General features: G+C 34.1%; 1 protein-coding gene across 1 annotated transcript; it reads right to left on the bottom strand.

The window, feature by feature from the left end:
- Positions 1–419: 419 nt before the first annotated feature.
- Positions 420–17,249, bottom strand: LOC128204389 (uncharacterized). The gene is made up of 5 exons (XM_052905807.1): positions 16,806–17,249; positions 16,446–16,610; positions 12,478–12,883; positions 601–2,049; positions 420–430 (listed from the first exon to the last, which is right to left on the bottom strand). The coding sequence occupies exons 1-5, from the start codon at positions 17,247–17,249 to the stop codon at positions 420–422; spliced, it is 2,475 nt and encodes an 824-aa protein (XP_052761767.1).
- Positions 17,250–17,892: the final 643 nt, after the last annotated feature.

Genomic DNA, 17,892 nt, shown 5'->3' with positions numbered 1-17,892 from the left:
AGCTGACCTGCAACTTGTGAAGATTGAGCATGTGTGGAATAACAACGTCTGAGAAAGCAAGTCCCTGTAAGGAGAGTGTGTTGAGTTGTTCAAGATGTCGAAGATCAAGATCAAATTTCGAATCATTTGGTAGAGAGTAACGCCATATGACGTCTAGATGTTCAATGTGTTTAAGTTTCGAGAAGATTTCCTGGGCTTTCGGCTCCCAACCACTCCATTCTATTGAGAGTATTTTCAAACATGTCACATCAGAGGACAGAATTGAAGTTACCAGTTTATTTGATGGTCCACGGCCCTTGAGTTGTATTTTGCATTTTGATAATCCATTCCAGCTCAATAAGTTGATATCTGTATATGGACACTTCTCTAATACAACATATTTTAGATTCTTGCAAGTCTCTAAATCTAAAAGACTTGAATCATTCTTGTCCTGCAACACATCAGAAATGTTGCTTTTGCCTTTCATAAATAATGATACAAGAGTGGGCTTATTTTTATCCAAGCAATGTTTCAATATTTGCTTGTGTTGTTTTAATCGATGTTTAATATTTACTCCTTCATTCCAAAGAAATTCATTATAAAGAAATTCATTATAATGACCGAGGGTGATATGCCGCAGGCAGAGCTCCGCTCCGGCGTGCCCGCTTCTCTCCGCTTCCTCATAGCCTTGCAGTATCATATGCTGGAAAGCTACTGCTTCATTATCTGAAAAGCCGTAAGTGAATACTTCATTCAATGTCTTCGAAAACACTTCGACAGCAGTAATGTTCATGCCGCAAAGAAACAGAAACATCTGACGCATGCTAAGCACGCCTTCCCTCCTGTTATGGCTATACACTTCCTGGACGTGTTGACAATGCTTGATCAGATCTGATCTGCTGCTTTTCGCCAAATACAATGCTGACAAGTATTCTTGAAGCGTTTTGTGCAAAAATTGAAAGGACGCAAATCTTTCACCTATTTTACTACTACAGGACATGATGCCAGATTCAAGAGACAATCGTTGGTACTTTTTCTCTAACTGATCCTTTGGAATGCCGAAAACAATGGTATCATCCTTATTTGGTGAAAACAGTTTATTGAAAGCTAATTTGCTCAAAGAATCAAGAAATTCCTCAGGAATATCGTTTTCCTCTATCTTGTTCTTGTCGTTCATTTCACTCCACCTTTCTTCTATAATTTTCTTGTAAACTTCAGTCAGAGACATGTTTGCCTTTAGCTGGTCTCTGTACCAGAGCCAAACAATTTGAACAAGCACGATTGGAATACCGCTAAAATGCCACAGGCCTTTTCCTATTAGCTCTTTAACGCAGGTATTTGGACGGTTTTCTTCTTTGTATTTCTCCAACTCCTCAAGTATTCTCCGAACAAGTTCCTCAGGTGACAAAACGCCCTCCAACTGCACATGGTTGCCAAATTGTGAGCGTTTCACTTTCAGCTCCGTTAGTTTGTATGGTCGTGTTGTTATTAATGTTGTACAGTTCACCCAACTTGTTTCAACATGAGGAATTCGTTCATCGCTGTTACATTTGCTACAATGTGTCCACTCATCTAAGCCATCAAGAAGCAGAAGGCAACATTCTGATTTCAAAATCTCTGTTAACAATTCTCTTGACTCTTTATTATCTGAATGAATCCGTTCAATCAAACAGAGTAATATCATATCTTTGATTTTGCATTGATCAGCAGCCTCTCGTAGCCTTATATAGAATAAGAACCCAAACTGGCCTAAGATGTTATCTTTCTTTCTCTTCTTATTTCCGTTCTTGTGCAGTTCACACCAGTCATGGACAATTTTTTTACAGAGCGAGGACTTGCCCTGGCCCGGTTCGCCCACCACGAATACTGTTTTAGCCATCGTGCCATTTTCGTTCAGAAACATATGATTTATTTCTTGTATCTTTATATCTTCTACTTTACCATTTTTGCCTTTCCTGTTCTTGAATATAAGTTTGGGCTTTTCATAAATGTCTTCTGCATCGATGTCCAATCGAACGTTCATTGTGAGGGACTTTGTCTGGTAATAATTGAGCAATTGTTGGTGTAAATCTGGAAAATGATTAATATATTTTGTTTAAGATGCTTCAAAATAAGAAAATGAGAAATAACACTCAACAATGTTTATGGTACTCGATGCTGTTAGAAAGTAATAAAAAACAAATGTTTACCCTTGTTATCATTGTTACATGTCAATTTGTGTAATGAATAAGTTGATAATTCGATATATAATAAGAACAATTACTTGCATTGATATACCATTAATTAGGTGGGATGATGAATAACACTAAGCTTGCTTGAAGCTAATTTACACTGCACAGTAAACACAATCAGTACCATCTTTGTAAAAAGTAACAAGGTTGTCATCATTTATGAAATAGATAAATGTCCCCGATATGGGGATGAAGATGGACAGCTATTATTATATTTCTAATAAAAGTTACAAGTTAAACACTTTTATTTCATTAGAATTAAATATATTTCAACAAAAGACTTCTAATTGTTCTCTACAAGTCTGTGTGAGGATTGTTTGAAGTAAAACATGATGAAATCACAAATTTTATTGACAACCACATTCCTATTCTGTTGTACATTTCAGTAAATCTCGAATAAAATTGAGTAAGTTACATCTGAGCAAACATAAGTAATAAATGGGGACCGACGGACAGTGCGACTTTTATATCTCACCCTTTGGGTGCCATAATATTAAAATGCTCACTAGTCTATTTAACCATGCAAATCATAAGTTTAGTTTAATATAACTGTATAGTGAAGCTCAATAAAAACGTACCCCTCAAAAACATGATAAATATGTTTTGTGGTAATACAAATAAAATCCCATCAACTGTCATAGTAACTTACACATAAATAGTGTATGGAAATTTCAAGCAGGCTGCTCTTTTACACTAACAGTTGAGTGTTGGAAATGATTAAGCAGTTTAATAATAATTAATATGGCCGCGTTAAAACGACTTTTTCCAGCTTGTCTGACGTTTACAGTACTACTCTATCATACTGATGACGACCATGTCACATGAGCCATTACATTACGGCACTACATTGCGGTGCAAACGGTGTTTATTTGCTATCCGTTTAAAACGGCAATGTTAATATAAATATTTCAAGAAATATGATAGGATAAGGAAGTCAACAGTTTTACAATTTGGCCGTTTTGGAATGATTGCCGATTAACCTTTACTGTGACCTTGACCTAGAGTTAATAGTATGAGTGATAAAATAATTATTGCCACGCGTCAAATATTGATAATTTTGAACGTTGGTATTAAATGACTGTGTAAGATGTATACTATCAGTCATATTTTACATTCAAAAACTACGATAAAGATTGAGTGCGCTGTCATTGACTGTCAGAATATCAGTTTAATTCAAATTATATTTCAGATACATTCTATTTTCATTTTAATTACCTTCATGTTGTAAAATTACGATTCTTTGTAATGCTTCTGTTTCAATATAACTACAACAAGTATATCAATATATGGAATTAAACGAATGGGTCATATAATAAAATGAAAATTATAATTAGACACTTTTTTAAAAACTGCTATCTCACTTTCGCTCGGTGTACATTCAATGTCATCCTGTTTATATCGACCTAAACATGCGTTAGAACGCCGGAAAAAGGTCCTTATGAATTTGATGAGAATTTGATGTTGTAAGTATATTAATGTAATTAAAGGTAAAACAATGATTTTTCTTATTATTAAGGCATAATGCATTATTTTCTCAACCAAATGAATATATGTATATTCTAAGACCATAATCATACGGTCAGTTTAGCCATTGAAGATAAACGTTTATCACAGAACAGTGCAGGTTTTAATTGTTATACAACCATCACATATTTCCTTATATTTCACCAGTGTAGTAAATTGACATTGACTTCATTTTGCACAAACATATGTTAGGGTTTTTTTCGAAAACCAAAAAATTAAATTTTCATTATGGGGACTTTGTAACCACTGGTTATTTTCCAATCAACATTATTCTTATATTAAAGTCTTATCAATAAATAAGGGATTTGACTGTTAAAAATGCATACTTATCAGGTGTAACATGTGTTTTCTTTAACCTCACAAGCTAGTACTTTCTAATCTGTCACACACGATAGGTCGTTTGTAGTTGAACGAGAATCTATGGTATTTTGAAGCATTTCTATACCCATAGTGTGTGAACTGACACCGGATTTAGCTCAAAAAGTGATAAGTAAACAGACAAATATGCAGTTGTTTTTTTCTTTACCAGAGGTAAGATCTTGGTGTGTTAACGCTTATCTACCGTATCCACAAATGAAACAAGTGTTTGAACTAATAGCTTAATGCTTAATTTGGCCTTTGGTATACTTTAAAGTGCTTACGATTTAGCAGACCTAGAGGAAAAAAGTTTCTTCAAATCTGAGATGATCACCTCAAAACTTACAGAGTTTCGACAAGTATTGTTATTTTTAGGAAATATATCGAATAAATAAAAAATCTGAATCGAAGGATTTCACATGCATAATCTCAACTATTTTTATTGTTAGAACTGGCAATGTAACTTTTAAACTGTTAAAGATATGGCCTTAGAAATGTTCACTGTACTGGGGATAGCCGTATTATGTACTGAGGATAGTTTCAAAGTTGAGAAACGTTTTCTGGTGATAACATGTAAAATGGGACAACAATTGATAGTAACACTGTTAATATACAATATACATGTATGTCTATTTCGAACTTTCAAATAATCTGCACAAAGTGAGAGTACAATTTGATGGGAAATTATTGAGCAAATTTGAGTTAACAATGAGTTTGGTCCATGCTCTTCTAAATGAACGTGTATATGCTAACTGCTTAAATATCAGGGTTGGTCACAATACATACTTTCTCACTGAAGTGAACGAGTAGTGACCATTATTCTGTTCTAAGTAATAGCAACATCGACCCAAGCTTAAAAAAAAGCTTCACGTGTTTCACATTTGATCACATATCTCATTCCCTACTGATGACTTTCTGTGTGCAAAAACGTACCTACTTGGTTTACAAAGCAATAATATATATATGAATAGCACCACATAAATTCTACGTCCATATGTTTTGTGTTCCACAATAAATCAGATTACCGGCGTATTTAAAATATTTAGATATAGATATTTGCGACTCGAACGTTGATGCTTGTGAAAAACACGTCATGGTTAACTAATCTATATTAATGAATCAGTTTTAAGTGCATACAGATACAAAAAACAGCAACTTTTATTTTGCTCTCATCCCTCGATATGGACAACATCAAACAATTTCCCTCGAGCTCGCGTATAGGTAAATGGCCGTTATCATTATAACAGTCTCGTTATTTTAATTACATCGTTACAATCCTCAGTCTACTTAATAGCCACTGTGCAGTTATTTATTTGCTTCATCTATCCCTAGTACACCGCCAGGGCATCAAAAGGTATGAATATCTCCGTAACAACAAAACATATCGTATTGATATCTTACACATTACTAGATAATGTAATTACAATGAAATCGCTCGATTCAATTTTATTATTATTTTCAATTTGTTGATTAATGTTTGAAATCGTACCACATGAATGAACATTTGTGAGCGATCATGCAACTTTCGGCGATAATTGGGCTATTATACAAAAGAGGAAACACATTTCCATCATAGTCGTGTATTGCACAGGGTCAAGTTATTTGAAACTCTTCGATTTTGATAAATATATAACCATAAAATACAAAAAAAATATAGAAAACTTTCCATTAGTCAAAATCAAACGCTTATCGATTTATCACCTTTTGAGCTATATCCGGTGACTGTTCCCCCACAATGATACCACTGGCACCGGATTTTTAAACTCAAATCATTTTTTTTAAATTTCAAATAAAATCTTATAATTCCGAACTAAAAGTTATAATACCGAAAATGTGAAAAAATATTGAAAAATATTTAAATTGTCATAAATATGCACTTTGTACTGTATAATATACTAACATGGTATTGAACGTTTTGCTACCCGGGTCACGTAATCATCTAATTACTCAGTTATCGGAATTGAAGGATATGATATCCATCTTCCAAACACTCCACCTTAGCCCGCGAAGAAATTTGCGTAATATCATACGATTTTATTTACTTTATTCCCATTTAATATTCTGTTTCCTTGATTTTCGTACACCCTTGACTTCCGGTTTCAGAGTAAGGTTTTATAACGGCTCATTTCATTGGTTCATGAACTCCGCGAGATGTTTCGCGTACAAGTGTCAACAACTGTAACATTTGGAACGAAAATGTTAAACACAGCGAAGTCTTTGGCATTAAGAGTGACTTTAGCGTACTTATTTCGGGTCAGGCTGGTTCTGGAATTACACATACCATCGAAGCCGAATATGAAATTTCATGAGACAACGGAAAGTGGCTTAATATGCATCACAGGATTGACTTGTTTCCTTGACAGCGATCTTGACGCAAAAACTGTTCGCAGGTAAGAAGTGCAAAATGTTTTATTTATAAAAAAGAGCTGTTCACCAAAACGCCGTGTTAAATAATAATCTATATAATTGTAGAAACATTCATGTTTTTTGTGTTTGGTTCATTTACACATTTATATTTATTATTTAGTAACATTATATATTTTATACATTTTGTAGTTTATGCTTTGTTTTTATGCATGCTCACAGAAATGAGTGTCATCTCAATTTCCTTTACAATTGCCAAAATTTTCTTAAAGGGACTTGGTCATGTTTTGATACCAAAAAAAATATTTTCTAAAACTGAAAATGAATAATATTATGTTAACATTAGTTTTACTTGTATCACATTTACATAAATAGTTTAATGTTTGATATCAAAATAGTAGAAAAAAATCGGGAATAAGTAATAAAAGAGATCGATCGCAAGTTTGATTTGAGTCTACTCGTGGAAACAAGTAAATTATTAGAAAATGGGTAGTCTAAAGCTAGGGTATGTGCCTGTACATGTATAGTTGAGTTGTCTACAGGCATATACCATAGCTTTTGCTGAAAAGTTGAATATCAATAAATATTTTTAAAACATTTATTAAGAAGCAGATGCTACAAGTCCATGTGTGCATTGTGCATTAATTAATAGAATAAAAATGGATGTACAGTTGTAGCTAGGTCAAAATAAACCTGTAAAATCAGTTTTTATATCTTTGCAGGGAAGTGATGGATGGCAACACCAGTATTCGTGACGGTCATATATTGAAGCGTAGGCTTGTGGGCTGCAGTTCCACAGAGTGAGTCTGAGACACACCGGCACTATCTCCTATTCCACCTAGATCTGGGCTCAGTGCAGATGTTACATTGCGCTGTTAACAGTTTTTTACATGATATCGCTACAACCTGGAAACAATGACTTAAATAATGACTATCTGCCGTCTTTATCTTTGCAATACTTGGTATTTCGTTCCAGCTGTGTGTCATTGGTCAATAAAAGATACTTACAGTTGCTGAAATAGTATCTTTAGAAATGCATGAAATGTTGTATAGGTATAATGCTATATAGGTATGTATGTATTTCTCCTCAGCTCAATATAGGGGTAGTAAATGTTTAGTTTCTCAAACCATTTTGTAATATTTCAGTAGGGAGCACATAATGCTATTGTTTTTCCAGGACAATTGCTTTCAATTTGTATTATCAGTTTGGCTTTAGAGCTGCACTCTCACAGTTTGACACAGATATGAAGTTTTTTTTGTCTCAGAATAAGTTCACGGCATTAAAGCCTTCAATTCTGTTATCTATATAAAGGTAACTTACAATAGAACAAATCTCAATTGTTTGAAAGAACGCCAAAATCCATTTACTTTAAGCGTTAATAACACTTTTTACCATAAAACATCCATTTTCTAACAAAAATATGGAAAACTACATTCAAATCTTACCATAAAACATCAATTTTCTAACAAAACCATGAAATCTGCATTCATATCTTTTGTTAGCAGTCTTTTATCACTGTTTACCAGACGTTCACTCCGTAAGAGTGCAGCTTTAAATCACTATTAAGGCCACAACAAATTGATCATTTGTTCGTCGGATTTGCCGCACCTAAAATTCGAAAAATTAAAAAAAAAAAAAAAAAAAAACTTTTTTTTTGCGCCCGCACATACTATTTGGCCGCGCATATTTATATTTTTGTTGACTTCTAAATTTCCTCTATTTTCTGAAATTCTTTTACTTAGAATTTAAACCAGCAACGTCGACCTCGCCTTTTTGAAGGTAATTCCATGCTTTACATTCTTCGCGAGCAAACTTTCCTCGTGTCAGGACAAAATAAGGTCCGGGTAACCGCAAAATAGCCGATATTTGTTGACAGTCTTTTTTGTCGGGAATATTTTGCAAGACGCACCGTTGTTATTCATTTCCGGTATTAAGTTTCAGGTTACTTTCAGTATTTGTAATGTAAAATACACGTTTTAAGTGAAAATCAGTGTCATAGTCAATGGATTATAGTCTTCAGTAAACAACAAGAGTTTCACAGCGTCGAAGGCAATAATTATTTATGTGTGTTTTAAGTAATTTATTGTTTTGTACTCAAAATTTAGTGTTTAATAATACCTAAATCGGATTTTGAGTGCAAAACTTATATTAAAATACACGAACACACGACTTACGGTACAACTATTGAACATGTTTTCGTGAGTTATTTTTTTAAATTCTTAAATGTCTCAGTTTTCATATAATCATCATTGTTTAAAACAGATAAAAATAGTAGGACTTGTAAATGTTTTAGAAACATTCTGTATTTATGCACCAGTCAATTGTACCCACGCCCCCCCCCCCAACCCCCTCCCCTCAGGTCCGAGGATAGCCGGGTAAATGAACCGTGTTTTAACCTTCCAGGTGGCCCCGCAGTGCCGGGTGAATGCGGTGGATTTGCCCGGCGGGGTTGGCTGGACCGAAAGTCCCCGCTATTCCCCAGACTGGGAGGGGGGGGGGGCTGGTTGTGGTGGTTACAATTGACTAGTGCATAACACACACAGTTTGAAAATAACATCAGTTAAATCAGAAAATAAAACCTTTTATAAGTAAAATGACTGTTTTAATTTTCTCAATTTTTTGTGCTTATCCTATTTTGTCTTTCACCGAGTTGTAGTAAAGTGGCCTGTTTCTTACCGTCATTGAAGCTATGGGGCCATCATGTTATTCTTTTTAAGGCACGGACCTATACCGCATAGGTTCTTGGTCAAGGCGAGGTCTTGAAAGGGAAACACCACCTGCTTTAAAATAATAACCGGTGCCACATTTGCAGAATTGTTTGATCCTGCTTCAAGTATGTTGTCCCGCAATTCAATCCACAGTGTTTATTTTTTTAGAAATGTTCTCTGTGTTATTTACTTTTTCAATATTCTGCAATGTCAATGTCACTACAATTTTATCATGTGCTTCAAGAGGTTCAAATTTAGACCTGACCCAATATTTGGAAATGCTCAAATGATGAATTACTCTTACTAGTCTAAAATGTTTTTGTGATAGTAAGTTACGGAATGAATACAATAGTTTTCTTTTTGGTCCTCGAATAATTGCACGTTACTATGAGGAATGTTGTCTTTACAATATATCCACGTTTAAATTTAAGTTGATAGTAAAGCACTGGATATCATTGCCATTTGTTAAATATTGAGACAGATTTTCATGTGATACAATTAAAACCTTTTCATTTATAACTGAGAACCTTTGTTTGTAATTGAAAAGCATTTCTTGACATAATTGTATGATAAATTTGGTAAGAAATAAACTTTTTTATTTATTTTTTTAATTTTTCGCTCTTCGCTCGCCTCTGATTTGCCTTAAATTTAAAAAAAGTATTTTTTTTTTTTCGCTCGCTCGCTCCTACTTTTTTTTGGCAAAATCTGTAGAACAAATGATCAATTTGTTGTGGCCTAAAGAGCAAAAGCAAAATATTTTTTGAATGCAACTTTGTAGATCCATGCTTAAAAAGAAGCACCCTTAAAAGTATCAAGTGTTACTGATTCTTTTCGGCACAATAAAGCATTTTTTAAACTTTTTAGGAATAATCTTCATTATAGAGCTCTTTTGGAACTTTAAGTGATTTGTTACATTTTTAACTAACTTTTATCAAGAAGGAAATTAATTATTATGCATACTCTATAAATTCTGACCAAGTCCGGTTTAAGTCATAATAACTATTTCATGTTTATTGTTAATGTAGTTGTGTTCTAATTAAACTTATATAACAAGATTTGTTTAATTAAACATTAAAAATAATTTGCTTGATTGTGATGAAAGTTGATAACATAACAGCCTAAGTCTGTTTGGTAGGTAGAAACCAGGCGTGTAGCTGCCTATACACGAAATACATGGCTGAATGCACATGGTTCTGACAAAAATAAAACAGTTCAGCCAAAGCTACAGAACCACTATGCTTACTTTACAACATGATGTAACAGACATATGGACATTGTCATCGAGTATGTACAGTTCAATGGCAAAAAGGACAGAAAATTAAACTTCAGTATGACAATCTGAGTGTTTTTCACATTATTGGACCTTATTTGTTTGCTATTTTGTAGAAAAATCTGCTGAGAATTTTTTGTTGTTGATTTATTATCCTAAAACTATCCTTTTGTCAGTCTAAAGGACCTTAGAACGCCCAGAACACCAGATTGGTCCAGTTTTTTTAAAAAGTTCATGCCCTCCCGCCCGCAGCACAATTATGAATCCACGTGAATAAAGGGCTAGCTACGCCCCTGGAAACGAGTATTGTGTACGTTCGTTCAAGAGGTCATCAGAATGTTCCATTTGTCACCAGATTGGATATAACCAAATAACTATTGATGGAATGGAGGCTGACATCTTAATCCACCAAACCACTTTCACCCTTTTTGAGTAGTACATTGGAAAAGACATCAGAAGATGATTCCTTCGAATGTTTTATCCTATTATAGAAATATGAATTTATTTTTATTTTTATTTACTTTTTTCTTTAATTAGATATTTTTTATTTATCTATTTATTTATTTATTTTTTTTGGGGGGAGGCGCCGAGTCCGTTCCCCTATAGCTGTTAGTGGTTAGTCACTCAAATATTAAGAACAACAGAGTGTCTTCATTATATTTATTGATTTTACTTCCTTCCGAATAATAAGAATGTAGCAATATATAAGAAATGAATTGTTATGTTGAGTGCAAAGTGAGCGTTGTTTTCTGTTATAAATAGGCCTTAATCAATCAATATTACCATTGTATTGCATCATTGCAACTTCATATTTTATGTGGACTTGCTTGTTAACGGAGTAGAAGGGCTAAAATGTTAGAATTTCAGTTTCTTAACGATTTGAGATTTTAAATACGCCACCACGGAGGACTTTTCATTCGACCGATCAAATCGCATGTTACAAACTGGACGATAAACAGTAATAAAAACGGAAGTCAAGAGTAGAAAAACAGAAAAATTGGAATAAAGCAAAAAACAATCGAATGATCGGCGAATTTCTTCGCTGGCTAAGGTGGTGTGTTTGAAAGATGGATATCATGTCCTTAAATTCTGATGGCTTTTAATCTGCAGAAGTTCTTTTGAACTGAGTAATTAGATGATTACATGACCCGGGTAAGCGAAACGTTCAATACCATGTTAGTATATTATACACTAGTACAAAGTGCATATTTATATAAAAACATTTTCGGTATTATAATTTTTCGTTATATTTTTTTTTTGAAATTTTTAATAAATGATTGAGTTTGAAAATTCGGTGCCAGTGTTCTTTACATGAATTATAAGCATTTATATATTGTGTTTTGTTCATGTGTGGAAATGGTCTGTGTATTGTTGACGTGTTCCCTGTCACCCAACTTTATGTATTAACCCAGAATGTTGAAAGTATACTTATTATTTTATATTAAGAATATGCTATCAAGTTAAGACAAAACAATATAATTGAAACGTTTCCAATAATATATACCTAGCTAACTATGCTTCATGCAATCAAATAAATAAATATTTTACATGTCTACATCTAGGTTAATACTTCTTTGTAGCATACAGAGACAAGCCCAGAAGCAATACATTCAAGTTTGAATCCTGTTGAGAGACAAATGGTTAGGGCCAAAAATACACTGAACGAGAGACTCAAAACGTATAAACACAACCGTATAGACTTCACAGACTGCACAAATTGCGCCAAACTAGTTTATCAATTATCATTATCAACTAATTAAAAAACTATTTATATAGTGATGGTGAAAATGTTGCTTTCAAAAAAAAACTTTACTCGTTTCTGAAAAAAATGAGTTCTTAATCATTTCCCTAAAGCTCTTACTTACAATAATGTTTCATAACGTTTTATTTTTATTTGTTTTAGTTGTCATGATGTCGTGATTGAGTTTTTCCTGTGATATTTTAACATCACGTCGACAAACGTGTACACTGGACATTCGTGTTGTAATCCACGTCGATTGCTTTATACATTCTTAAAAAAAATGCTACTTTGAAGAGCCTTACCTGACTTTGCTTTCGACTTTTTTAGCTTCTCCATTTCTTCACTTTCTTTCTTTTGTTTTTTACTCAGTTCGTTTTTCCCCTTCTCAATGGTGTCTTTTAGTTTAAATATGCCTTCTTCGATTGTCTCATTCAGAATGTTCTTAGCATTGACTACGCACAAATCCAGCTGTGCAAGAGAATTGTCAGAAGATTTCTTTATATCGTTAATGACACTCTCACCTTGTTCCCTTATACTGGACATTAACATATCGTTGAGTTTTTCAATGTCACCCTTTATCTCACTTGCACGTTCGCTGTAGTTTCCTTCTTTAGCACAAGCAAGTTCCGTGATTTCTTGAACGCCTTTGATAGTAGTATCTTCAATGATATATTTTAACCAGTCCGCCTTGGGATCTATAGTTTGGGTCTGAAAGTGAAATAGAGTAAATATGTAACATGTAATGATACTGTAACAAATGTTGATCCTGGTTTGATTATTGTAATAAATGTAACCACATAACTCTGATTTGATGCCAGTCTGAAAACTCGATTTTGAGTGGATACTCAAATTTCTCAATGTAACCGGTGCTACCATTGAAAAGTGGCAAACGCGCTAGTATATATACTGTTCAATGAATTTCATTGATAATAGCAGGATAGGCCAGAGTCTACATGCACAGCTTGAAAACAAGAAAATGTTGGAACCACGACGAGAATGAAAGTCCACATACTATAAATCATGTAGAGGGGTAAAAGTTACACTAATACGGCCATATGGATATGATGACATATGTTGATGCTGTTGCCCATTTAGTAAAACTGTAATAAATGTGTGAGAAAAGGTAGCATAAAAGATTTGTAGTAGGTGTTAATATATGTTTTAGCTTCATATCAACCAATACATATATTAACAAGAAACGCCGCAATGCGACGAATCCAGGTTTTTAATGATTGACAGAAGAACTTCAGTCTGTGTCTGTTTTTCTATTTTAATTAAAAGTGACCTTGACCCTAGGGACCCCAAACGCAGTCCCATGAAAGATAATCATAAACTCTTCCTATTGACAAAGTTTGGTCAAGATATGTCAACCCTAACTTAAGTTATTCAGTTTCAACTGTTTTTCTATTTTTAGTAACAGTGACCTTGACCTTCACCCTAGGGACCCAAACGCAATCTAATGAAAGGTCTCTATAAACTCTTTCTATAGATCAAGTTTAGTCATGATATGTCATCCCTAGCTAAAGTTATTCAGTTTGAACCGTTTTTCAATTTTTATTACCAGTGACCTTGGCGTTGACCCTAGGGACCCCAAACGCAATCCCATGAAAGGTATCCATAAACTCTTCCTATTGAAAACGTTTGGTCAAGATATGACAATCTTTACTAAAGTTATTCAGTTTCAACCGTTTTGCTATTTTTAGTAACAGTGACCTTGACCTTGACCCTAGGGACCCCAAACGCAATCCCATGAAAGGTCTCCATAAACTCTTCCTATAGATCAAGTTAAGTCAAGATACGTCATCCCTAGCTAAAGTTATTCAGTTTCAACCGTTTTTCTATTTGTAGTAACAGTGACCTTGACTTTAACCGTAGGGACCCCAATCACTATCCCATTAAAGATATCCATAAACTCTTCCTATTGACCAAGTTTGGTTAAAATATGTCAACCCTTACTAAAGTTATTCAGTTTCAACTGTTTTGCTATTTTAAGTAACAGTGACCTTGACCTTTAACCTAGGGACCTCAATCGCAATCCCATGAAAGGTATCTATAAATTCTTCCTATTAACCAAGTTAAGTCAATATATGTCATCCCTCACTAAAGTTATTCAGTTTCAACCATTTTTTTATTTTTAGTAACAGTGACATTGACCTTAACCCTAGGGACCCCAATCGCAATCCCATGAATGGTCTCCATAAACTCTTCCTATAGTCCAAGTTTAGTCAAGATATTTCATCCCTAACTAAAGTGTTTCAGTTTGAACCGTTTTTCTATTTTTAGTAACAGTGACCTTGACCTTGTCCCTGGGGACCCCAAACGCAATCCCATGAAATGTCTCCATAAACTCTTCCTATAAATCAAGATTAGTCAAGATATGTCAACCCTTACTAAAGTTATTCAGTTTCAACCATTTTTCTATTTTTAGTAACAGTGACTTTGACCCTAGGGACCTCAAATGCAAACCCATGGAAGGTATCCATAAACTCTTCATATAGACCAAGTTTGGTCAAGATATGTCAACCATAACTAAAATTATTCAGTTTCAACCGTTTTTCTATTATTAGTAACAGTGACATTGACCTTGAACCTAGGGAACCCAATCGCAATCCCTTGAAAGGTACCCATAAACTCTTTCTATAGACCAAGTTTGGTCAAGATATGTCAACCCTTACTAAAGTTATTCAGTTTCATGGGTGAATTTGACGCCGCACGCCCGCCCGCCCACTCGCCTGTCCGCCCGAACAACGACGTTCGCCATTCTAATAACTATGTGAAAACCTGGTTAAAAATATTCAAATATGTGCTATACTCTTAAAATGCATTATTGAAGAATATAATTATATCTATAGTGTGCTGAGTAATTATATATATTCATAATTTAATATATATGTTTTTCCATTTATTCATGCATTTTTAACTATATGAACTTTCATGAATTGCAAATAAAAATCAGCTCTATATTTGTTTTCTTTTTATCAAATTAAAGAATACAACACACAATACATCTCCCCAATCAAAACCTCAATTTCTAGGAAGAAGGAAGAATAAGCGGTTGGGAAAGTGCGAACACACCTATGTAAACGCGTAACCCAATATTCCATTGAGGAAATAAAACACTTCTTTTCAATACTTTGTTACACACTACTACTCTTGTTATACATTGCATTAACCACCTCAAATAGGATTGTTTTCTTTCTTCAGATTGTAACATCCTTTTAAAATAGGGGATGTAAATGGGTGTAACATGTCAAACCCGTGAAAACCATCCGCGTTCTAGACTTGTTACAGGTTACTACACCCTGGTTAGGTTGATACTACATGAGCTACAGCACATATATTTTAATATAAAATCTTGTTACAACCAGTTCCGTGTGTTACGTCTATCAATTACAGTCACAGCTACAAATATGTAATTTCCTAAGATTGTTTTAATATGGGGCATAACAGGAATGAAGCTTGTCAAAGATGGCTGAAAATCAGCGGTCTGGGCTTGATACATGGTGTAACACGATAGGTTGATATTATATACGTTAAAAAAGCGAAAAAAACATTTCGATCAAAATGAAATGCGAAAAAAGATTTTTAAGGATCAGTGTCACAGGTATTGGCTTTATTACACCAATATAGCACCCCGGGATTTGAAAAGGTGCACCAATATCGGGTTCTGAATGTGACATGATTATTATAAACAATGCAATCATAAGACATGTGTCTACGACAAGATAGAATCAGTATTTTTCAGCCAGCCTTTGTATGTCAATCTTACGTCTCTCTTACTATCTGTCCATAAGTCAGGAATCTCTCTCTACCTTATAAGAAGCCAAAGCTAAATTTAAATATTGTTTTCAAATACTTTTAAAGTCATCTTTATCACGTTCTCTAAGCAAGAATCTGATCTTATGAAATATGTTGATAAAATGAGACGAAAAAGCTATGTTTGTTCAGAACTACCCGCGTCTCTCTGGACACAAACATCCGGTGTATATTTGATTTGTATATTTCTAAAAAGAATGTATTAATGTATACATGTTTATAAAAAAAACTGACTTCTTAATATACCTATGAAGCTATCTTGCCTGTATGTTTATCATAGTTTCTTATATCAATATTTTAATATTTTGTCTCCTAAACCACTTTACATGTAAAAATATTTCTTTTCATTTCACTCGCGTATATATCGTTTATCTATTGGTCGCTATTTTGTCCGCATATCAACCTTTTATCTCATCGTCAAATTTATATTCCACCTTATTGTGTTTTACTTTACCTCATCCAGCTGTTTGATTGCTTCCAGTATTTCTGGATCTCCCTGGAAATCTGGGTCGTTCAGCAACTTAAGCATGCTGTCTATACACTCAGTGGTGGCCTGGTATGTCAGGGCCTTTGAACACAAGTCTGGCATATGCCGGATCTTGTTCACGAAATTCCGAGCCTGAAAGTTAAATTTACATTAAAAATAAGTTCAATCCTTATGGTTAAACTGTCCATCGAGCATGAACTCATTTGAACATACAAAATAAAATTTGGCAATTGATGTTTGATTTTATAATCATGTTAATAGCCAGTGTGAAAGCCGTTAATGTTTAATTGTCTTCGGGACCGAGTGATAAAGAAAGAATATCATTACCTCATCAGATAGTTTTTCCACAGTGGATGTGAATTTCCCGCAGTTATATATAAAGGCTGCCAGTCCGTTGAAGTCAATTTCATCAAATGAAGATTTATCCTCATACCCAGCTGACTGCATGAATAGCTTGGCGACATCAAACGAGTCTAGCCATTTGTCAGTAGAAGCGTTTCGCCATGATGGTTTCGTTCTTTTGTGTATAGCTATGATTTCATTTCGAAGTTTTTCATGATATCGACAAGGTATTGGTTTGTTGTCAGATATACGACCATGGTCTAATGAACAAGTCTGCTCATTCGATGCCTTCTGTAAAATATCAGTGTGCAGATGGCTAGACTTTGTCTTGACAGAAGGCAAGATAGCTTTCCTCGTAATGAAAACGGCCCTCCACTGTTTCAGCCAGTTTTGGGACTCTGGGCTGGCGAATGTCCTATATGCCGCCATCTTCTAATAGCCTGATAAGGATAAGGAAATTGAAAATATTATTTACAGTTTATAGTTTATAATAATTTCTTATTATTTCATCTTTAAAAGTTTCTTTGGTTTACATTCGTTCTATTTTTTTTTCATATTAATTCAAACTTTGGTTCGAAGCTGTTCAATGCACTCATTCAAATCTAGTGTAAAAATGTATAGCAGTTTAAACGTATAGCAGTTTTGCATGAAGATATAGCTGGTATTTAAAGAGCTATGGTCATTTGAACATTATGGAAATATGCACGCTAGAGCAGCACCTACATGTAGACAAATGGTGCTAAATTTGAAATCGCGCTTTGCACAATATTCCAGATGGATTCACGAGTAATATTGATCTAATCGATATGAAACTGTACAGATTCACGCAGTAAGGTGCCTAGCTGTTCAAATCCTTTAGACATATAGATCTTAAAAGTGGTACTTTTTTGGCTTTGTTTGCTATTCGTCTTCATGGTAACGGCGTAGTCATTCAATGTTGACAGCATATATAACATAACTTTCATAAGTAGTTCACTCATCTGTTAAACAGGTAATATACGTCTACCGAATCGTCATATAATCTGATTTAAATATTGGTCAACAAACGCTGAATAATAACTGTTTTTTATTG

The sequence above is a fragment of the Mya arenaria genome, chromosome 10, assembly GCF_026914265.1.
Source record: "Mya arenaria isolate MELC-2E11 chromosome 10, ASM2691426v1".
Taxonomy (NCBI): Eukaryota; Metazoa; Mollusca; class Bivalvia; order Myida; family Myidae; genus Mya; species Mya arenaria.
The sequence above is the reverse complement of the archived record's forward strand: the minus strand, read 5'-3'. Positions and strand labels throughout refer to the sequence as shown.